Source organism: Myxocyprinus asiaticus, chromosome 31 (genome assembly GCF_019703515.2).
Source record: "Myxocyprinus asiaticus isolate MX2 ecotype Aquarium Trade chromosome 31, UBuf_Myxa_2, whole genome shotgun sequence".
NCBI lineage: Eukaryota > Metazoa > Chordata > Actinopteri > Cypriniformes > Catostomidae > Myxocyprinus > Myxocyprinus asiaticus.
This window is the reverse complement of record NC_059374.1, coordinates 13,006,175-13,029,802: the sequence shown is the minus strand read 5'-3', so window position 1 is coordinate 13,029,802 and position 23,628 is coordinate 13,006,175. Positions and strand designations below refer to the sequence as shown.

General features: G+C 41.6%; 1 protein-coding gene across 2 annotated transcripts in view; it reads right to left on the bottom strand.

Moving 5' to 3' along the window:
- Window positions 1–2,761: 2,761 nt before the first annotated feature.
- cog6 (component of oligomeric golgi complex 6) overlaps window positions 2,762–23,628 on the bottom strand; it is a 97,920-nt gene continuing 77,053 nt past the window's right edge. The window contains exons 17-19 of one of the 2 annotated variants that reach the window (XM_051665095.1): window positions 14,159–14,212; window positions 13,984–14,063; window positions 2,762–3,440 (exon numbers count right to left, since the gene is read on the bottom strand). In XM_051665095.1, the coding sequence (XP_051521055.1) occupies window positions 3,293–3,440; window positions 13,984–14,063; window positions 14,159–14,212 (282 nt within the window). In that variant the 3' untranslated portion in view covers window positions 2,762–3,292. Of the gene's footprint in view, window positions 3,441–13,983; window positions 14,064–14,153; window positions 14,213–23,628 lie in introns of both variants that reach the window. The other variant, XM_051665096.1, reaches the window with a different exon arrangement.

Genomic DNA, 23,628 nt, shown 5'->3' with positions numbered 1-23,628 from the left:
CAGTGGTGAACCTGCAGCAAACCTTTGGCAACAATGGACAGTTTGCCACAAGTTTGCCACAAAGCTCATTTACTTGTGAAAATAATCAGTGGTGAATTTGTGGCAAGTTTGCCATGAGCTCTCGATTTTTGTATGGGAGTGCTTGCTAAATCTGACTGGCACATACACTCAAATATGTAGGGGCCTACCTTATAATTAACACTCACATATAGTACAAAGACTAAGCTCTATTGGGAACTTGAGTAAGCAGACACTGATTAGTAGCCTGTTCTTTAGGTGCAGAAGATAAAAACTTCTATCTTCTTGTTGGCTCAAGATTAAACCAATGAAGCCTTTGTATACCTTTAGTTTGTTGGACTGAAGTTGATTGTGGGTTTGGAGTGGGTGGGGTGGGTCAGCCTAGATCTGAATCCAGCGGCCTATCCTCAGCCATGATGTCATCGCATAACAGAGTCCAACACCTCTGTGGTGAACTGGCTTAGATAACGTCTAATGTTGTAACACTTAAGAGCATGCAATGTTAAGAGAAGGTGTGGCTAGATAATGTGGCGTCCCTGTGCAGCCTTCAAGAAACATAATATCCTAAATGTATTCACCGATCAGCCACAACATTAAAACCACTTGCCTAATATTGTGTAGGTCCCCCTTGTGCTGCCAAAACAGCACCAACCCGCATCTCAGAATAGCATTCTGAGATGATATTCTTCTCACCGCAATTGTACAGAGCGGTTATCGGAGTTACCGTAGACTTTGTCAGTTTGAACCAGTCTGGCCACTCTCTGTTGACCTCTCTCATAAACCAGGCATTTCCGTCCACAGAACTGCTGCTCACTGGATGTTTTTTGTTTTTGGCACCATTCGGAGTAAATTCTAGAGACTGTTGTGCGTGAAAATCCCAGGAGATCAGCAGTTACAGAAATACACAAACCAGCCCATCTGGCACCAACAATCATGCCACGGTCCAAATCACTGTGATACATTTTTTTCCCCATGATGATGTGAACATTAACTGAAGCTCCTGACCCGTATATGCCTGATTTTATTCACTGCACTGCTGCCACACGATTGGCTGATTAGGTAACCACATGGATGGTTGTTGGTGCCAGATGGGCTGGTTTGAGTATTTCTGTAACTGCTGGTCTCTTGGGATTTTCACACACAACAGTCTCTAGAATTTACTCAGAATGGTGCCAAAAACAAAAAACATCCAGTGAGCGTCAGTTCTGTGGATGGAAATGCCTTGTTGATGAGAGAGGTCAACAGAGAATGGCCAGACTGGTTCGAACTGACAAAGCCTACGGTAACTCAAATAACCACTCTGTACAATTGTGGTGAGAAGAATATCATCTCAGAATGCCATTCTGAGATGCGGGTTGGCGCTGTTTTGTTGGCACGAGGGGGACCTACACAATATTAGGTAGGTAGTTTTAATGTTGTGGCTGATCGGTGTACATATAGTAGTTAAAAAAAGACCTTGTACATTTTGAAGCAGATGATAGATATTGGAAAATACATTTGAAACTTTCACAAACAAGTGTTATATCGTGGCCCCAAAAGTATTTGAACGTTGGTTTAATTAAAATATCAAACCAAATTTATTGTAGAGAAGTTAGCTTAAAGGAATAGTTCACCCAAAAATGAATATTCTCTCATCATTTATGGTACTCACCCTCATGCCATCCCATATGTGTATGACTTTCTTTCTTCAGCTGAACACAAACAAAGATTTTAAAAATCTTTCAAGTACGTTCAAAGTCATACACATCTGGGATTAAATTTTTTTGGTGAACTATCCCTTTAAGCACACTTTTTAAGCAAATTATTTCATGTTTGTTAGGTTTTAGATGATAAAAAAACAGACATACTGTTCAAAATGATGATGAGAAGTATTTGGACACTTTCTGGTTGTTTAACATAGTGGAACATGTCTATAGTTACTGTGAACTACACTTGTGGTTACTCTGCTTAATACATTTTGGGGCCACTGTATGTAGAAAAAGGAAATTCTTTCGAAAATCTTTCAGACTGACACTTGGCTGCACACAAATCTTTTTCAGTTCAAATGGTGTGTTCCAGGTTTATATGACATTTGATAACCAAAATGGGTTTCCGTGCCTTCCGCAAACGTGACTCGGGTTAAAAATAGCCCTCTAAATTCATTGCCCATTTCACAGAACACCACACCACAGTGTCACACTTGTACTTCACTTGACTTTGCTTTTCGCTAAATGAAAGCCTCAAGCTGAATGCGAGGCATGTGAGGCGCGCCTCAGCTACGGGCACCGCGGGGAGAGTCCCTTTACTGCGGCCATGTGACACGCTCAAAATACTACCCCAGATGAGAGGCCATGTGGCCCCCGGCGACTCTCACACACTGAGCTCACTGTAGTCTCCTCGCACCCGAACAGCCTTTATCTGTCACCCTGAGTTTCTGCCTTACTATTCTGTCTCTTTCCATTTCAGAACTAGCACAAATTTCTATTAATAGTCAGAGAGTAATACAGAGTTTTTTCTTTGCTGTTTTTCAGCATTTCACTAAATTTAGTTGACGAACGAGGGCTGGCAGGCATTTTGTCGGCAATTAAAGGATGGCGTGACTGCCCATTGGGCTGCTAACATGAAAGCACCATTGTCTGAGAGAATGCAGTCAACTCTCTCCACACTGGTCGGCTTCTCCGTTGGGTGGCCGCAAAATTTCATTTAACTATCTCTTTCAAAAGAGGCTGAGAGGGAAGAAAACAGCGAGACACACAAGCCTGTGAACATTTAGGTGTATTTTAATGCACTTAAGAAAGAAAAAAGCTTTAATGAGAAAAAAATGGAGAACTGTTTCAGATTACAGATTGTAGTTGAGTCACATCGGGCTCTTTGTGGCCATGAAAGTGTGGGTTTGCACGAAAAAGCCCCTGTATATGTAATGACTGTACGTATATTTGAGTGAACACAAATATGTGTGGCAATAAAATGGTCTGTAGTTTGCTTCCCCAGGCCTGCTACTGGGGATCTCCATTCATGTGGGGAGGAAAAATAAATATTTTTCTCAGAGTGCGATTCTCCTCTGGCAAACAGCACCATCCAAAGGGTAGCGTGCAAGCCAGAAATCAGAATGCTGGGAGAAATCCACAAATTCTGTACACTTGCTGTTGTTTAAGTGTCTTTATGTCACATCTTTACAATTAAAAAGTCAAAAACTCAGTCCCGTCACCAGATGAAATCTCTTAAATGCATTCTTATGACCAGAATCCACCATTGGATGCAGCACATTGAGTAACTGTGGTTGGTGCAGCACGTTTCAGGACAGCAGTGTTTGTACCTGCTGTGGAGATCTGTGCAGGACAGATTCTGGCTCTTTATAAGAGTTTGCAGGGTTGGTGATGGCTTTATACACCTCTCCGTATGCACGACACATAAGCTCTGTAGATTGTTTGAAGATCTGCTCCCTGAGAGAGGAAGAGAAAGAGAAAAAATAAAGAATTATTCTGAATATATTACTCTAATTTACACATTTCACTCAAGTACTCAAAGACATGATCATTATATAAAAATAAGATCACAATAAATGGTCAGACTTTACATTACAGTGCCCATGTTACCATGTTACAATATACTTACTAAATAATACTAATTAACACCATATATTGAATATGAATTAATTTTTTATTGTACTTTTTCAATGTATTTTTTATTACATAATGATCAGGGCTGTCAATAGATTAAAATTTGTAACTGAATTAATTACATGAAATGCAGATTAATGAATTGAAAATGAATTGCATACATCAACACTGCTGAGAAAGGCCCCCCAAATAAAGGTAATTCGGTAACACTATTTTAAGTGTCCACAATAATGCACTAGTTAAGCATGAATAAGACATCAATTAATAATTAACTGAATGTAGAGTAAGTCTATCTCAATAGGACCTCCTGCTCTAAAGTGAAAATTTAACCTATTTAACTTACTGGTTTGTTTAGCATTTATTAGGTGGTATTCAAGTTTATTTAAATATATTAAGACAGTAATTATGACAAATCAGTATTGGTTATACTAATAAATTGCTACAATTTTGTATTAAAGACAACTTGACCCCCTGTTTCTTAAGATCAGTTTTTACCTACTCAAGTTACAGGATTGCTTTACACATGTTAGGTGGTATTTTAAATTTATTGAACTATATTAAGTAATTATTAGTACTAGAATTACTAAATTGCTACTAATGAACTGCGTTAATGAACTATTGCAAATGATCTAATTTAGTTAAATGAAATGAATCTTAAAATAAAGATAATTTGATTTTATATTAATATTTAACATTTATTATTTATTAGGTGTTTACAGCATTTGTAGTAAACTTAAAAAAAAAAAAAAAAAATCAGATTTGAAAGGCCAGTCCTAATTAGCCTTAATTACTGGCTTAATATTGTTTAGTAAACTTGAAATTTTATCTATTAAGCAGAGCACTAATTACATTACTTTCTACACAAAAAAATAAGGCATTCATTAAGTTGTATATTATGGCTAAGATAGCATTCTGTTAATAATTAATTAGTGTCTTATTTATGTTAAACTTGTACATTATTGTGGACCCTTAAAATAAAGTGTTTCTATAAAATAAATAAGATATTCAGATTGAAATGTATTACTTGTGGCAGACAAGTAAAGCATTGAGTAGGCAAAACAAAAAGTGGCTTAATAAATGTAATTGAAAATATACCTATTCCTGGCCTACAGTCCACAGCAATCTTGCAAATGAGTTTATGGTAGGAAATTACATACTTTTATTATGGAATTTATGTACGGGTCAGGGGGCATAATTAATGGAGGGTTTTTTTATGCATTATTTTTATATAATAAATCACACTACAGAAACACCTGATGAGTAATGTAAAAAGAAATCACATTTAAAAATGAAACACCTATTTAAATAGCCATTATATATATATATATATATATATATATATATATATATATATATATATATATATATATACATATATATATATATACAGGTGCATCTCAATAAATTAGAATGTCGTGGAAAAGTTCATTTATTTCAGTAATTCAACTCAAATTGTGAAACTCGTGTATTAAATAAATTCAATGCACACAGACTGAAGTAGTTTAAGTCTTTGGTTCTTTTAATTGTGATGATTTTGGCTCACATTTAACAAAAACCCACTAATTCACTATCTCAAAAAATTAGAATACATCATAAGACCAATAAAAAAAACATTTTTAGTGAATTGTTGGCCTTCTGGAAAGTATGTTCAATTACTGTATATGTACTCAATTCTTGGTAGGGGCTCCTTTTGCTTTAATTACTGCCTCAATTCGGCGTGGCATGGAGGTGATCAGTTTGTGGCACTGCTGAGGTGGTATGGAAGCCCAGGTTTCTATGACAGTGGCCTTCAGCTCATCTGCATTTTTTGGTCTCTTGTTTCTCATTTTCCTCTTGACAATACCCCATAGATTCTCTATGGGGTTCAGGTCTGGTGAGTTTGCTGGCCAGTCAAGCACACCAACACCATGGTCATTTAACCAACTTTTGGTGCTTCTGGCAGTGTGGGCAGGTGCCAAATCCTGCTGGAAAATGAAATCAGCATCTTTAAAAAGCTGGTCAGCAGAAGGAAGCATGAAGTGCTCCAAAATTTCTTGGTAAACGGGTGCAGTGACTTTGGTTTTCAAAAAACACAATGGACCAACACCAGCAGATGACATTGCACCCCAAATCATCACAGACTGTGGAAACTTAACACTGGACTTCAAGCAACTTGGGCTATGAGCTTCTCCACCCTTCCTCCAGACTCTAGGACCTTGGTTTCCAAATGAAATACAAAACTTGCTCTCATCTGAAAAGAGGACTTTGGACCACTGGGCAACAGTCCAGTTCTTCTTCTCCTTAGCCCAGGTAAGACGCCTCTGACGTTGTCTGTGGTTCAGGAGTGGCTTAACAAGAGGAATATGACAACTGTAGCCAAATTCCTTGACATGTCTGTGTGTGTTGGCTCTTGATGCCTTGACCCCAGCCTCAGTCCATTCCTTGTGAAGTTCACCTAAATTCTTGTATCGATTTTGCTTGACAATCATAAGGCTGTGGTTCTCTTGGTTGGTTGTGCATCTTTTTCTTCCACACTTTTTCCTTCCACTCAACTTTCTGTTAACATGCTTGGATACAGCACTCTGTGAACAGCCAGCTTCTTTGGCAATGAATGTTTGTGGCTTACCCTCCTTGTGAAGGGTGTCAATGATTGTCTTCTGGACAACTGTCAGATCAGCAGTCTTCCCCATGATTGTGTAGCCTAGTGAACCAAACTGAGAGACCATTTTGAAGGCTCAGGAAACCTTTGCAGGTGTTTTGAGTTGATTAGCTGATTGGCATGTCACCATATTCTAATTTTTTGAGATAGTGAATTGGTGGGTTTTTGTTAAATGTGAGTCAAAATCATCACAATTAAAAGAACCAAAGACTTAAACTACTTCAGTCTGTGTGCATTGAATTTATTTAATACACGAGTTTCACAATTTGAGTTGAATTACTGAAATAAATGAACTTTTCCACGACATTCTAATTTATTGAGATGCACCTGTATATATATATATATATATATATATATATATATATATATATATATATATATATATACACAGATCAGCCACAACATTAAAATCACCTGCCTAATATTGTGTAGGTCCCCCTCGTGCCACCAAAACAGCACCAACCCACATCTCAGAATAGCATTCTGAGATGATATCCTTCTCACCACAATTGTACAGAGTGGCTATCTGAGTTACCGTAGACTTTCTCAGTTCGAACCAGTCTGGCCATTCTCTATTGACCTCTCTCATCAACAAGCTGTTTCCATCCGCAAAACTGCCGCTCACTGGATGTTTTTTTGTTTCTGGCACCATTTGGAGTAAATTCTAGAGACTGTTGTGCGTGAAAATCCCAGGAGATCAACAGTTACAGAAATACTCAAACCAGCCCATCTGGCACCAATAATCATGCCACGGTCCAAATCACTGAGATTACATTTTTTACCCATTCTGATGGTTGATGTGAACATTAACTGAAGCTCCTGACCTGTATCTGCATTATTTTGTGCGCTGCACTGCTGCTACATGATTGGCTGGTTAGATAATCGCATGGATGATGGTGCCAGATGGGCTGGTTTGAGTATTTCTGTAACTGCTGATCTCCTGGGATTTTCACACACAATAGTCTCTAGAATTTACTCAGAATGGTGCCAAAAAAAAACAAAAAAACAAAAACAAAAAAACTTCCAGTGAGCGGCAGTTCTGTGGACGGAAATGCCTTGTTGATGAGAGAGGTCAACAGAGAATGGCCAGACTGGTTCAAACTGACAAAGGCTACATTAACTCAGATAACCACTCTGTACAATTGTAGTGAGAAAAATGCTATTCTGATATGCAGGTTGGTGCTGTTTTAGCGCACAAATCCTGTTTGGACCTACACAATATTAGGCAGGTGGTTTTAATGTTGTGGCTGATCGGTGTGTGTGTGTGTGTGTGTGTGTGTGTGTGTGTGTGTGTGTATATATATATATATATATATATATATATATATAATATATATATACACATACACACACACACACACACACACACACATATACATATATATTTTGGTTGATAAACAAACACGTCAAGGGTAATTTGACCAACATATTTTACATTTTGTGACCCAAAATACTAAGCCAATCAGCTGGTTGCTGGTTGAGTAAGCACAGACTGTAGAGCTACACACAGCACATATCTAGGTTCAGTTCAGGACAAACACTGCCCTCTACAGATGCAATGCTACAGCATGGCTACACACTGTATACTGCTCTCTCCCCACTTTGTTACCTTTGCTGCTTCCTTAGACAAGCTTAGCTGAACATCTCATGAATGAATCGCACATTTCATTAAACAGCACGATTTTTTATAAAAAGTTTTAATAAGTGATAAAAATGTAATGGATATATACTCTTAGGTTGGCTTTAATGATGTGTGACAATGAAAGGATTCTAACGTTTCTACAACATACTCAGTACTGGGCAATTCCACAAAAATGTCAGCCATACCATGGAAAAATGGCAATTTTCAAACCTATTTCAATTCATCATGCAGCCTTGATGGGTATTATAATGTAATATAATATGTCTCAGAGGTCGATGTCTGCAGATTTCAAAGCGTTTTGGATGGTTTCCCCTCATGATGTAAGTGCTGCTTTCACAATGGTCATGCCCATAACGAAGAGATGTCATGCCACAATGCTGGTTTTTCCCCATTTATGTGAAAACGACAATGAATAAAAAAATAAATATTACATGTTCTTAGGAGTGCCAACCTTTCTATATTCTGTGGCTATAATTATTTCTGGATTGTGCATCTGTCTGCAGGGATCTATGATTATACATAAAAATTGTTTAATATGCTGGTAATGAGTATTTTATATATGAAGTTAAATTTCATATTTTCACTGCAAATGTCATCCATAATGCTGGAATTGCCCTACTCTGAACTCTTTATCGCCTCTACTATGACAAGAATCAAGTCATAAATGGATTACTGTTAAATGATATTACATTTATTTACATTGGAGCAAATTTAGGAATCTTTCCTGATGTTATTGGAAAGGAGGGCTGATACATAGTTTAATGTATACTTTCTGGATACCTTGTGTCACTATTATAAGTGCTTCTGCAACAAAATTTTAACCATATTTTGGGATGTTTCTGTAAATTCTGTTTAAAACTATCCAAAAACTCAGGACTTTCATAGACTTGTATTAAAGCAAAAGCTTGTCTGATAATATGGCAGATGGGAATGGTTGCTAAAGTAGGATTAGTACAGTAAGTAGCGTTTTCAGAATCAGAATCAGAATCAGCTTTATTGCCAGGTATGCTTACACATACAAGGAATTTGTCTTGGTGACAGGAGCTTCCAGTGCACAACAATACAAAACAGCAACATTGACATAGACAATAATAAAATAATAATTAAAAATGGAATAAAAATAAATAAAAATTGAATAGATATATATATATATATATATATATATATATATATATATATATATATAGAATACACAATAAGACAGTATATACACATATACATACATACATACATACATACATACACACACACACACATACACACATAGACACAAACATACATACATTCACACATACACAAACGTAGTGAAAAACTAAATACAAATCTGTTATATACAGTGCAAGGGAATGTAATGGCAGAAGAAGTTGGATGTGTTGGATAAATATAAAAAGACTAGACTTTGAATTGCACATAATCACTGCTCAATGGGGCAGTTTTAACTGTTCATGAGATGGATAGCCTGAGGGAAAAAACTGTTCCTGTGCCCATCTGGTGCTCAGAGCTCTGAAGAGTCAGCCAGACAGTTAAAAAAATTAGTGGGCAGGGTGAGTGGGGTCCAGAGTGATTTTTCCAGCCTTTTTCCTCACTCTGGAAGTGTATAGTTCTTGAAGGGAGGGCAGAGGGCAACCAATAATCCTCTCAGCAGTCCGAACTGTCCTTTGTAGTCTTCTGATATCTGATTTCGTAGCTGAACCAAACCAGACAGTTACTGAAGTGCAGAAGACAGACTCAATGACTGTTGAGTAAAACTGGATCAGCAGCGCCTGTGGCAGGTTGAACTTCCTCAACTGGTGAAGGAAGTACAACATCTGCTGGGCCTTTTTCACAATGGAGTCAATGTGTGTCTCCCACTTCAGGTCCTGTGAGATGGTAGTGCCCAGGAACCTGAATGACTCCACTGCTGCCACAGTGCTGTTTAGAATGGTGAGGGGGGACAGTGTTGGGGTGTTTCTCTTAAAGTCCACAATCATCTCCACCGTTTTGAGCGTGTTCAGCTCCAGGTTGCTTTGACTGCACCAGACAGCCAGCTGTTAACCTCCCTTCTGTATGCAGCCTCATCGTCATCTCGGATGAGGCCGATGACAGTGGTGTCATCTGCAAACTTCAGGAGTTGACAGAGGGGTCCTTGGCATTGCAGTCATTGGTGTAGAGGGAGAAGAGAAGTGGGGAGAGCACACATCCCTGGGGGGAACCAGTGCTGATTGTACAGGTGGTGGAAGTGAATTTCCCCAGTCTCACAAGCTGCTGCCTGTCCATCAGAAAGCTGGTAATCCACTGACAGATAGACGTGGGAACAGAGAGCTGGTGTAGTTTAGTCTGGAGTATAGCTGGGATGATGGTGTTGAAAGCCGACCTGAAGTCCACAAAAGGATCCTTGCATATGTCCCTGGTCTGTCCACATGTTGCAGGATATGATGCAATCCCATGTTGACTGCATCCTCCACAGACATGCTCGATAAGCAAATTGAAGGGGATCTAGAAAGGGTCCAGTGATGTTCTTCAGGTGGGCCAACACCAGTCTCTCAAATGATTTCATGATCACAGACGTCAGGGCGACAGGTCTGCAGTCATTAAGTCCTGTGATTTTTGGTTTCTTTGGGATGGGGATGATAGTGGAACATTTGAATCAGCATGGGACTTCACACTGCTCCAGTGATCTATTGAAGATCTGTGTGAAGATGGGGGCCAGCTGGTTAGCACATGATCTAAGACACACGGTGAAACGCCATCTGGGCTTGAAGCTTTCCTAGTCTTTTGTTTCCGAAAGACATGGCTCACCTCCTCTTCACAGATCTTAAGTGCAGGTTGAGTAGCAGGAGAGGGGAGGAGTGGGTTGCAGGAGGTGTTGGTGTTTGTGTGAAGTGAAGGTCTGGGTGGGTGTGGGGAGTGAAATTGGGCCTTTCAAATCTACAGTAGAACACATTCAGGTCGTCAGCCAGTTGTTGGTCCACCACAGGGTTGGGGGTAGGAGTCCTGTAATTCATAAGTTGTTTCATGCCACTCCACACTGATGCAGGGTCATTAGCTGAAAACTTGTTTTTCAGCTTCTCAGAGTATCTAATTTTAGCCACTCTGATTTCCTTATTCAGTGTCTTCCTGGCCTGATTGTACAAGATTTTATCCCTACCTCTGTAAGCATCCTTTTTGGCCTGACGAAGCAGCCTGAGTTCTGCTGTAAACCATGGTTTGTAGTTGTTGAACGTTAAATAAGTCCTAGTAGGAATGAATATATCCTCACAGAAAATAATATATGATGTAACATTATCTGTGAGCTCGTCCAGGTCTGTGGCTGCAGCCTCAAAAACACTCCAATCAGCGCAATCAAAGCAGGCTTGTAGTTCCAGTTCTGCTTCACTGGTCAATATCTTTTCAGTCCTAACTACAGGCTTAGCAGATTTTAGTTTCTGTCTGTAGGTTGGAAGAAGATGAACCAGACAGTGATCAGAGAGTCCCAAACCTGCTCTAGGGACAAAGCAATATGCATCCTTTATTGTTGTGTAGCAATGATCCAATGTATTTCTGTCTCTATTTGGGCAGTTCACGTGTGACATTTGCTTTGTTAAAATTCCCAAGAATAATAATAACTGAGTCTGGGTATTGTTGTTCCGTGTCTGTGATTTGATCAGCCAGCTGTTGCAGCGCGGCACTCACGTACGTGTTTGGCACGATGTAAACACTCACCAGAATAAACTAGAAAAACTCCCGTGGCAAGTAGAATGGCTTACAGTTAATAAAGAGCGCTTCCAAATTAGGACAGCACATCTTCTTTAATGTTGTTACATCTGTACACCAACTTTCATTGATGTAAAAGCATGTTCCACCACCTCTCGTTTTCCTCGTTAACTCCGCGGTGCGATCCGCTCTGAACAGCTGAAAGCCCGGCAGATGTAATACGCTTTCCGGAATGGCTTCACTCAGCCAGGTTTCTGTGAAGCACAAGGCAGCAGAGTTTGAAAAGTCCTTGTTTGTACGGGTGAGGAGATGCAGTTTGTCCGTTTTGTTAGAAAGAGAGAGGAGATTTGCTAGATGAATGCTCGGCAGTGCTGTTCGAAAGCCGCACCGACGGAGCTTGACCAGCGTGCTGGCTCGTCTCCCTTGCCTGCATCTCTTGAACAGCAGAGCTGCACCTCTGACTAAAATGTCCAGCAAAGCTTCCAAATATTCAAAAACTGGGAAAAGACTGTCTGGTATGTGCTGCCGAATGTTCAGCAGTTCGTCCCTGGTAAAACTGACTGGAAAAAGATTACCAAACACAGGACAAACAAACAAAACAACAAAAGAATAGGAGTGCTCCACACCGAGGCAGCCATCCGCGGTGCCATCATGATGCATCAAAAGGTTTAAAGGTAGGGTCAATTTAAAGGCATGTAAAAATCTATATTGTGCATAAATATACCTTATGTAACAGTGAGGCTTTGCTTTAAATGCTTTGCTCAACCAAAAATGTCATCATTTAATCACCCTCATGTTGCCCATATGACTTTTTTCTTCCATGGAAAACAAAAGAAGATGTTAGGCACAATGTTAGGAACTGACAGTTTCCGTTATCATTCACTTTCATTGCATAGGTAAAAGATGAAATAAAAGTGGATGATGACTAAGGCTGTCATTGTGTGTAATATCTCCTTTTGTGTTCCACTGAAGAAAAACAGTCATACAGGTTTGAAACAACGTGAGGGTGAGTAAACAATGACAGAATTTTCATATTTAGGTTAACTATTGCTTTAAAGTTAAATGTATGAGATGAAGTGTACTGAACAAAAACCATGCGTATGTGTGTGTGTTTGTGTGTGCTGATCCATCTCTATTTAGACATTTTTTGTACCTCACACAGATTTAAGTCACGTATGGCATGTTTATGTGTGGGAGATCAAGGGAGAGAGAGAGAGGGAGAGAGAGAGAGAGAGAGAGAGAGAAAGAAAGAGAAAGAGAGAAATGGACCAGGAGCTAATTAGTTGTGCCAAGCCTGTGCACGAGTCCATCTCCATTAATAGAGAACATTAACCTGAGGGACAGTGAGTGCTCCTCAAGCCTGATACACTTCCCAGTAACAATGTGACTCAGTGTTGCGTGCCTCTCTACCGCTCAAATAGCAACATCGCATTGATGCGCTGATGCTAAAAGCATGCTCTTACTGCAAGGAAGAAGGAAACGTGACAAATCCATGAGAAACCTCTCATGCTCCTCGCTTTGTTAATGCGATGACGCTTGAATAAATTTTATGGTCTAAAACCAATCAGTTGTTTAGGTCTAAGCGAAAAGAATGGTGACTAAACTAGAAAAAAATAAAAATAAAATATCACTGAAAGAATGGTGAAAAAAAATATAGTGGTGAACAAAAAACAAATCAAAATACAAAAAAATCTAAACAAAACAAAACAAAAAAAACTTTCATTATTGTTCAAATACTCTTAACCATATGAGTTTGATTGACAAATTCTACATCTCGGTTCTAATAAATGTGAAATTGTGATGCACACTGCGGAAATGTAAATCTTAGAAGTGAAACATTTAAAAGGGGCCATTTTCTACACTGTGTGATTATTGGATGATTACTGTACTCACTACTGTAAATATTGTATACAATTCATATAGTGCAAAACAAAACAAAACAACACAAAAAAACAAACAAATAAAACAAAAACACAACACAACACAACACAAAATAACACAACACAAAAAAATTAAATACAATTAAACACTGTTCAAATACTCTTAACCATATGAGTTTGATTGTCAAATTCTACATCTTGGTTCTAATAAATGTGATGCACACTGCAGAAATGTAAATGTTAGAAGTGAAACATTTAAAAGGGGCCATTTTCTACATTGGATGATTATTGGGTTATTACTGTGCTCACTACTGAAAATATTGTGTAAAATTCATATAATTCATAAAAAAATGAATTATGTTCCACAGAAGAAAATAAGTCATACAGGTTTAGAATCACATGAGGATGAACTCTTTAAGATAAAGTGTGCAGCGGACACCACTAGTGTACTGAAATGCTTCATTCATTCATAAATTAATTTAATTTTAAATTTTTTAAATCTGTATTAAAGATGAAATGTGAGATGACACATACTTGATAGCAGCACTGAGCAGGAAGTTGAGCTGCGGCATTACAAGCGTATCAGGAGAGGCCAAATAACGGTCAAACTGGACCTATGAGTAAAACAGACACAAATAACAAATCAGTAGACAAACAAAACAACAAATAAAAGAAGCAGTGGTTATATAAAAAAAGAAACATGCCTCACCATGGCTGTTTTTAAGGATGTGCTGTCCATGCCGGGGAGGTTGGCCAGAGGCCCCTGAGAGAGAGAACACAGCAAAACATCAGTTAAGGATACAACAGCCACTTCCCCAAACGGCTGCAAACAAGAGCTGTGAATTTAACACATAAACAACCATGAAAAGGAAGGGGTGGAACAGGACCACTTGAGACAGAAAAAGTTTCACCTCCTATGGACGGGAAAAATACTTCTAGAACCAAGGCAGCTGAAAAAGTGGGCGGGCACTAATGCAATTGGATGGACCATGTTTGAAGTGATTGTAAAATAGCAGATATACACACACCTGTGACTCCACATGAATCTTTAAACTTCTGAAGATGCATCACGCCATATTTGACATAAATGACACCAAACAGCATTGGTTCTCTTGTATAATAGCCAAATCAATTCTCCAAAATTGAATGCAGAAATGTAAATGAGTTTCCTCCAGCTCTGATGGATGGCAAGATTATCAATGAATAACGACTTCAATTTTTGTCTGTTCCTTACACAAAGCTATCATATGGTTTCAGAAGACTTATGGTACTTTTTTATCCTTTTATGAGCATAACAGCCCCTGGTTACTGTATGCTTTCATTGTATAGAAAGTTTGTGTCATGAGAGTGAGAATATTATGAGAGAAGTTTGCTTTTTGGGTGAACTAATCCTTTAACTCTGGTAAAATCACTGAAATGCTTGAATGGCTTTTTCTTTTAATAAACAACAAAGGACAAAGATTAATTAAGTCTGGAAACAGGAACTTCACATGGCACGTCTAGTGGAAGTTCTTGCATACAAACCTTTGAGGGCCGTAATGTTTTTAAAATGATGCCACTGAAATGAGACATAATGTTGGCTTTTGAGGGCCAGCTTCATCAATCATGACTCATGTGGGCAACAGGAGCAATATAAAGCTGAGACAGGCCATAAATAACAGCATGAGTGGACAGTGAAGACATTGATGCAGTAGGAGAGACAGCTGTGCCCTGAGCTGGTGGACAGCAGGTGTCCAGAGACGCTTAGTCACACGCCAGCCTTTTACGGGGGTGTGTGATGAGGACAGGCGTGGAAATGCCCAGACTGCACTGCTGTGCCAAGACCCACACATACACGCGCATACTTTCTATGCTTTCTCTTTCTCGCCTGTTTTCTGTAATATAACACCTTACTAAAAGTGCCTGCAAATGTTCATAAGAGTCACTGAGTTTGTTAGAAACTTCTTCACCTGACAACTGCTGTGTTGAATTGAAAAGATCATGGATTGTAAATCCAAAACGAGAGAGATAAACTAGATATTTACATGAACTAGCTTGTGCAAAACTGGCAGCCACAATGCTCAGGTGTCTGTGGTAGATATTTTGGTCTAGATATGGTTCAAGTCCCTCCTTAAAGGGATAGTTCACCCAAAAATAATAATTCTCTCATCATTTAATCACCCTTATGCCATCTCAAACTCGTATTTTCTTTCTTCTGCGCAACACAAACAAACATATTTTGATTGGAGATATGAGGTGTTTTTGTCCATACAATGTAAGTAAATTAATTCCAAAACTTTTAAGCTCCATAAAAGGACATAAATACAGCATAAAAGTAATCCATACTACTCGAGTGGTTTAATCCATGTCTTCTGAAGAAATACGACCGCTTTGGGTGAGGAACAGACCCAAAACAGACACAGTGTTGCCAAGTTCGCAGTTTTTATGCCCAGTTGGGGTATTTTGAAAATGCAAAGGCGAGTTAAAATGAAAGAGTCGTGGGTTGAGATTTCTACGATACTTTTAAAATGTACCGCGATCGCCAAAAGGTTGATGATAAACACTAGAAAATGCCTTATTGATGTATAATGATACCGGGATTTGAGGGCCTTGCAACCATGTGCGGCATCAAAGAATCACTGTCTTGAAGCATGGACTGTGTTCCCATCGGGCCATAGGTCAAGATTTACAGTGAATAAGGACTGTTTTGGTCTGTTTTCCACCCAAAGGCAGTGTATCGCTTCAGAGGTCATGGATTAAACCACTCAAGTCATATGGATTACTTTAATGCTGCCTTTATGTCCTTTTTGGATCTTGAAAGTTTTGGACCCCACTGAACAAATCTTTCAAATTATCTTCATTTGTGTTTCTGCTGAAGAATGGAAGTCATACAAGATGGCATGAGGTTGAGTAAATGATTAGAGAATTAACACTTTTGGGTGAAATATCCCTTTAAATGTATGTCAGTGAAATTTTTTTGCCTATTTAATCATCTTCCATGCAAAAATCTTAAAAATAAAAAGAGCTTAGAAAAGTAGCCTCAACAAACTGCACAATTTTGAGGTATCATTCATGATTTCCACAAACAGTGCAGGACAAGTTATGTGTTGAATTCAATACTAAGGTGTAGCATGGGGGGCGTGGTCATGTGTCTGTCTGCGGGAGAGGGAGAGCAGTAAGGCTCATCACCTGGGCTGTAATTACTCTAACACCTGTCTCTCATTATAGTGATGGTGGAGGGAGACCTGATAAGGCTCGCCAGAGCATCAGAGACGGAGAGAGAGAGTAGCTCAGAGCAGTGGTGTCTGAAGAACAGCAGCAAAACAGAGACTGTTTATATATAGAGCCCTATTTGAGTTGGCCACTAAGAGCTGTTTCTTTGTTTTATTTGTTGGATCTGAAGTGTGTGAATAAATACTCAACTGTTTGCTGTCTCCTGACTCCTCCATTGCCCACGAACTTGGATCTTTCACAGTGGTGCCGAAAACCCGGCTTTGGAGGATTACGCCGCTATGGAGTCTTCACCGCTGGGCAAAGTTGTCAAGTCCCTCGCCAGCATCCAGGAAAACCAATATCAAGCCCTGATGGAGTTATGCCTGGAGCAGGAACAGTGTTTGCAAGTCCTGCTCCAGGCACAAGCTGAGGACCGGCAGGTGTTCCGGAGCCTAAACGCTAGAGAGGGGGCTGGTGCTGCAACCCCCCCCCGGAGCCCACCCCACCCATGTCTCTGATGAGGATGGGGCCAAATGACGACCCAGAGGCCTTCCTAGATTTATTTGAGAAAACGGCCGAGGTATGGAAGTGGCCTCCTGACCAGTGGGCGGCCCGCTTATTGCCCCTACTCTCCGGGGAGGCACAGCTAGTGGCACAACAACTTCCCAAAATCAGACTCCTTAACTATAAACATCTGAGGAAAGCCGTCCAGCAACGGGTCGGCCATCACCCTGAATAGAGTCGTCAGCTCTTCAGGTCCCTGAGCTTCGGGAGGCATGGCCGCCCGTTCGCTTTTGCCCAACAGCTCCGGGATGCGGGCCGGAAATGGTTGCTGGCAGAGGGAACCCACGGTGCCGTGGATGTCATCGGTGGTACTGGAGCAGTTCATCTCCCAGCTTCCTCGAGGAATGTCCTAGTGGGTCCAGTGCCACTGCCATGCGTCGCTGGAGGAGGCCGTCCAGCTGGCAGATGACTACATGGCGGCGTTTCCAGGAGGCAGCGATGCAGTGATTTTTTCTTCTCCCTCTTCTCTCTCTCCACCCCGTGTCTCATTCTTCCCCCCCCCATCCCTCCCAGTTCTGCCCTGTTCTGGCTCCCCGGAAGAGGGGAGGAGCCCCGTCCAAACCCCTCCCCTTGTCCATCCCTCCTACTCCCCCTCTCTCCCTCCACTCTCCTCCCCAGGTTGGCGAGACCGCCCCCAAGAATGTGGTAGGAAAGCCTGGGCCGGTCTATCGGAGCTGTGGGGAAGCCAGGCACTGCCAGGATCAATGTCTGGTGATGGAGGTGGGGACACTGATCCAGATCCCTGACGCTCTGCAGGCCACCCATGATCGGGCAGGGGCGTGTCGGATTCCGGTAAAGGTAAAAGGGGATACACATCAAGCTTTGGTGGATTTGGGTTGTTCCCAAACCTCTATCCACCAACGCTTGGTGCAAGATGGGGCACTGGATAAGAATAAATGAGTGAGGGTGAGGTGTGTGCATAGTGACATTCACAAGTATCCAGTGGTTACCACTGAGATACGATTTAGGTGGAAAAGGCATAGAGTCGAGGCCACAGTTAATTTCAGCCTCACCCATCCACTAATTCTGGGAACCAATTGGCCTGGCTTAAAAAATTTATTGAGGGTAATGTGTGTGTGTGGATGGGTCCTGCAAAGTGGTGTCACGGTGTGTGACGTGCGACGCTATGGCTGGAGAGGCGGTGCCAGAGCCGTCGATGTCTGCTCTGCATCATGATGATGCAGACGAGGGAGTTCCCGTACTCAGGGGCTTCCCTGAGGGGGATTTCCCTCTGGCGCAGTCATGTGACAAGTCCCTCAAGCATGCCTTTGACCAAGTGAAAGTAATTGATGGTCAACAGCTCCAGCCTAATGTTGTGCTCACATACCCACACTTTTCTATTATTAAGGAGCGGTTATATCGAGTGATGCAGGACACTCAGATCAAAAAGAATTCAACTCAGCTATTAGTACCAAAGAGCCGTCGGGAAACCCTCATCCAGGTGGCTCACTATAACCCAATGTCTAGGCACTTAGGTCACGAAAAGACTTTGAACCATATAATAGCCCGTTTCTTTTGGCCGGGCATTCACAGCGACATACGCAAATGGTGTGCGGCATGCCGTGAATGTCAGTTGGTGAATCCACCGGCCACCCCAAAAGCGCCATTGCGCCCTCTGCCACTGATCGAGGTTCCCTTCGAGAGAATTGGCATGGACCTCGTCAGGCCATACATCACTTTGTATTAGTTCTGGTGGATTATGCAACTCAATATCCGGAAGCAGTGCCCCTGCGCAACATCTCAGCATGTAGTGTTGTGGAGGCACTCTTCAAAATTATCTCCCGAGTGGGGATTCCAAAGGAAATCCTCACTAATCAAGGCACAAGATTCATGTCACGTACACTACACAAACTGTACAAATTATTTGGTATTAAATCGATTCGCACCAGCATTTATAACCCGCAAATTGACGGGTTGGTCGAACGATTTAATAAGACCTTGAAAAACATGATTCGTAAATTTGTTCACAAAGACACTAAGAATTGGGATAAGTGGCACGAACTCGCAAGCCTCCACAGGTTTTTCCCCATTTTAGCTACTGTATGGGCGTCGGCGCGTGCCGTGCTCAACGTCATATGGGAAGCTTGTGAGGAAGGACCTTCGAATAGCAAAAATCTAATTCAATACGTTCTAGACCTTAGAGCAAAACTCCACACTTTGGGGCAAGTAACACAAGAGAATTTGCTCCAAGCGCAAGAACATCAATGCCGACTGTACAACAGGGGCACCCGACTATGAGAATTCGCACAGAGAGGTAAAGTGCTTGTATTGCTGCCCACTTCAAGCTCTAAATTACTCGCCAAGTGGTAAGGAACCTTTGAGGCACCCTTGGAGATCTCGATTATGAGGTTAAGCGAATGGGTATGGGAGGGGCACGTCAAATCTACCACCTCAACCTCCTGAAACCATGGAGGGAGGCGGTGCCTATAGCCTTGGCGATGGCAGTCCCGGAGAGGGCGGAGCTCCGGCCGGAGGTGACTCCCAAACTAAATTCATTCACCCGGTCCCTTGTAGAGACCACCTCTCAACACTGTCGCAGTTTACGGACATTGCCCGGTTGCAAGCGGAATTCGTGGATGACTTTTCACCCCTTCCCGGTCACACAAACCTTAAAGAGCACCATATCAAGACCACCCCGGGGGTGGTGGTTCGTAGCTGACCCTATCGTCTTCCTGAACACAAGAAAAAGATAATTCAGAAAGAATTAGAGGCAATGCTTGAAATGGGTATAATACAGGAGTCGCACAGCGATGGGGCCAGCCCAGTAGTTCTGGTACCGAAAAGTCACGGCTCAGTCCGGTTCTGTGTTCACTACCAGAATGTGAACACGGTATCCAAATTTGACGCTTATCCAATGCAGCAAATTGACAAATCACTCAATCGGTTGAGCGCGGCTCAATTTTACTCGATGCTGGACTTAACTATGGGTTATTGGCAGATCCCTTTAACTCCAATATCCCGAGAAAAAACTGCTTTTTCCACACCGTTCGGATTACACCAATTCACGATGCTTCCATTTGGTTTGTTCAGGGCCCCGGCCATGTTTCAGCGCCTCATGGACAAAATCCTTAGACCACATACGGAATATGCCGCCGCATATCTAGATGATATCATCATTTATAGTAATGACTGGCAGCGGCATATGCAACATCTGAGGGCTGTCCTGAGAGCACTGCGACAGGTGGGACTCACGGCCAACCCAAAGAAGTGTGCAACTGGGCAGGTGGAAGTTCGGTATCTGGGTTGGGTCATGGGCAGGTGCATCCACAGGTTAATAAAACTGCAGCGATCACAGCCTGCCCAAAGCCCAAGACCAAAAAAGAGGTAAGGCAGTTTTTGGGGCTGGCGGGCTACTACCGAAGGTTTGTGCCTAGTTATTCTGATGTCACCAGCCCGCTGACTGACCTTACTAAAAAGGGGGCTCCCGATCCGGTCCAGTGGACAGAGTCGTGCCAACAGGCTTTCCTTAAAGTAAAGTCTGCACTTTGAGGGGGGCCGCTGTTACATGCACCTGACTTCTCTCTTCCCTTTATTTTACAGATGGATGCATCTGACAAGGGGCTGGGGGTGGTGCTCTCGCAGGAGGTGGGAGGGGAGGAATGGCCGGTGCTGTTTATTAGTCTCAAGCTCTCCTTCAGGGAGACAAAGTACAACACCACCGAGAAGGAGTGTCTTGCGATTAAGTGGGCCATTCTTACTCTCCGCTACTACCTACCTGGGGGGGGGGGGGGAAGAGTAGGCAGGCCAGATGTTGCCCCGGCCTGAGTCGGCAGTGGGGGTATGTGGCATGGGGGGCGTGGTCATGTGTCTGTCTGCGGGAGAGGGAGAGCAGTAAGGCTCGTCACCTGGGCTGTAATTACTCTAACACCTGTCTCTCATTATAATGATGGCAGAGGGAGACCTGATAAGGCTCGCCAGAGCGTCAGAGATGGAGAGAGAGAGTGGCTCAGAGCAGTGGTTTCTGAAGGACCAGCAGCAAAACTTTTATATTGAAAGCCCTATTTGAGTTGGCCACTAAGAGCCATTTCTTTGTTTTATTTGTTGGATCTGAAGTGTGTGAACTGTTTACTGTCTCCTGACTCTTCCATTGCCCATGAACTTGGATCTTTCACATAAGTGGTGTGAGGTACAGACTGAAATTTTTTTTATTTGCTGAAAAACATCCTCTCCACCTTAGCTCTTAAATCTCATTCAATTCAAATATGTTAAATCTGGTGCAATGAGTCTTGATGCACCACATTTGAACTGAATGCGAGTGAGAATGAGATTTGAAAGCATGGAAGGGAAGCTCTTAAGTGAATAACAACTTGAATTTCATTTCCTCGCACAAAGCTATTGTATGGCTTTAGAAGACTTAGAATACAGACACAATCCGTATGGACTACTTTTAAGATGCTTTCATGGTGTTGAGGGTGAGTAAACAATGACAGAATTTTCATTTTTAGGTGAACTGTTCTTTTCAGTAACTTAAATATGAAATCAATCATAAATAATATGATGGGCCCAAGCACCATAGGTCCATTTCCACCCGGTCGCTTTCAGAAAACAATGCAAGGTGGACACATTCTTTTGGCATTTGACATTATTCTCCACAATTTTGAAGCAATTTAGGTAAATATACAGACTATTTTAAAGTCTGTTGTAAGAGCCACACTTCCTGCTGCCAGGTGGCGGCGCTATGACTGTGACCCAAAATAGTCACATCCATGTGATTAGCCCCCAAGAATAAATTAAAGTCTCAAAATCTCAATTATGATCTAAATCACATATTGCACACAGAAGATGAGACACTTCCTGTTTCCCATTTTTCACCATTAATTTAATGCCTCACCATGGCAACACCGTTCGATACATCAAAAATCTGTTCACAATTTAGCATCTTCAATGTCTTGGCATAATGTTGTCTAAATGTGGTGACAGTCTCATGAATCCCATAGGAGGAGTATTTAAAAGTTCAGAGACTGCAATTTAAAAAAAACATAATGGCCAACTTCCTGTTGGTCGGAGCCAATAACTATAATTATGAAAGTTGTCCAGCTTGGTGAGAACTACATATGTACCAATTTTGGTGACTATAGGTGAAAATTTTCACGCCCATTTTAAAGGGGGTGCTATAGAGCCCCCTCACACACACCCATGCATGAACTTTTGCCCAGCTCTAATGGCCAACGACTCTGATGTGTAAGCAAATTTCATGAAATTTTAAGCATGCCAAGTGCCTCAAAAACACCCAAATATAGGAGGGAATAATAACAATTAATGCATTGTCATGGCAACAGTATTTAAGATATAAAATATTCCTTTACAATTTTACACCAGCAGTGTCTTGACATTATTCTAAAGAATTTTGAAGCAATTCAGGTAAACATAAAAGGGATATTTCAAAGTATGTTTAACGTGCCACACTTCCCACCGCCAGTTGGTGGCGCTATGACTGCGACCCACAATAGCCACACCATTTTTATGTAAATCATACGATGCATGCAGCATATATGAGATACTTCCCTTTTCCCATTTTTTGACATTAATTTATCGCATCGCCATGGCAACACCGTTCGACAAATCAAAAATCAGTTTGCAATTTAGCATCGTCAATGTCTTGGCATGATGTCAACCACATTATGTACCCATAACATGAAAGCCCTAGGAGGAGCATTTAAAATTCCAGAGCATGCATTTTTCAAACAATCCAAAATGACCGACTTCCTGTTGGGCAGAGCTTATGACTGTCGCATGAAAGTTGTCCGGCTTGATGAGATCTATATGTGTAAAAAGTTTGGTGACAGTAGCTGAAAAGGGTGGTGCTACAGAGCCCCCAAACATGCCCATCTTCTAGGTGGCGCTACAGAGCCCCCCCTGCAACTTTGCCCAGCCCTAATGGCCGATAGCTCTCATGTGTGTGCAAACTTTCAAGAGTTTCACGCATGTTAAGTACCCCAAAAGTAGCTTTTTTCACACACCACCTGGTATATATGTCCTGGAGGGAGGGAGGCTCACCTCCGATGATGTGTCTGGCAGTTCGTACCACCCTTTTCAGTGCTTTGCGGTTGTGGGCGGTGTTATTGCCGTACCAGGCAGAGATGCAGCCAGTCAGGATGCTCTCTACAGTGCAGGGTAGCACCGTGTGAGGATATGGCGGTTCATTCCAAACTTCCTCAGCCGTCTCAGGAAGAAGAGGCGCTGATGAGCCTTCTTCACAAAGACTTCAGTGTGGATGGACCATGTGAGTTCCTTAGTGATGTGGACACCCAGGAACTTGAAGCTGCTGACTCTCTCCACTGGTGCTCCATTGATGGTGATGGGACTGTGTTCTCCTTCTTTTCTTCTGAAGTCCACCACAAGCTCCTTTGTCTTACTGACGTTGAGGGAGAGGTTGTGCTCCTGACACCAGTGTGTCAGAGTGTGCACCTCCTCTCTGAAGGC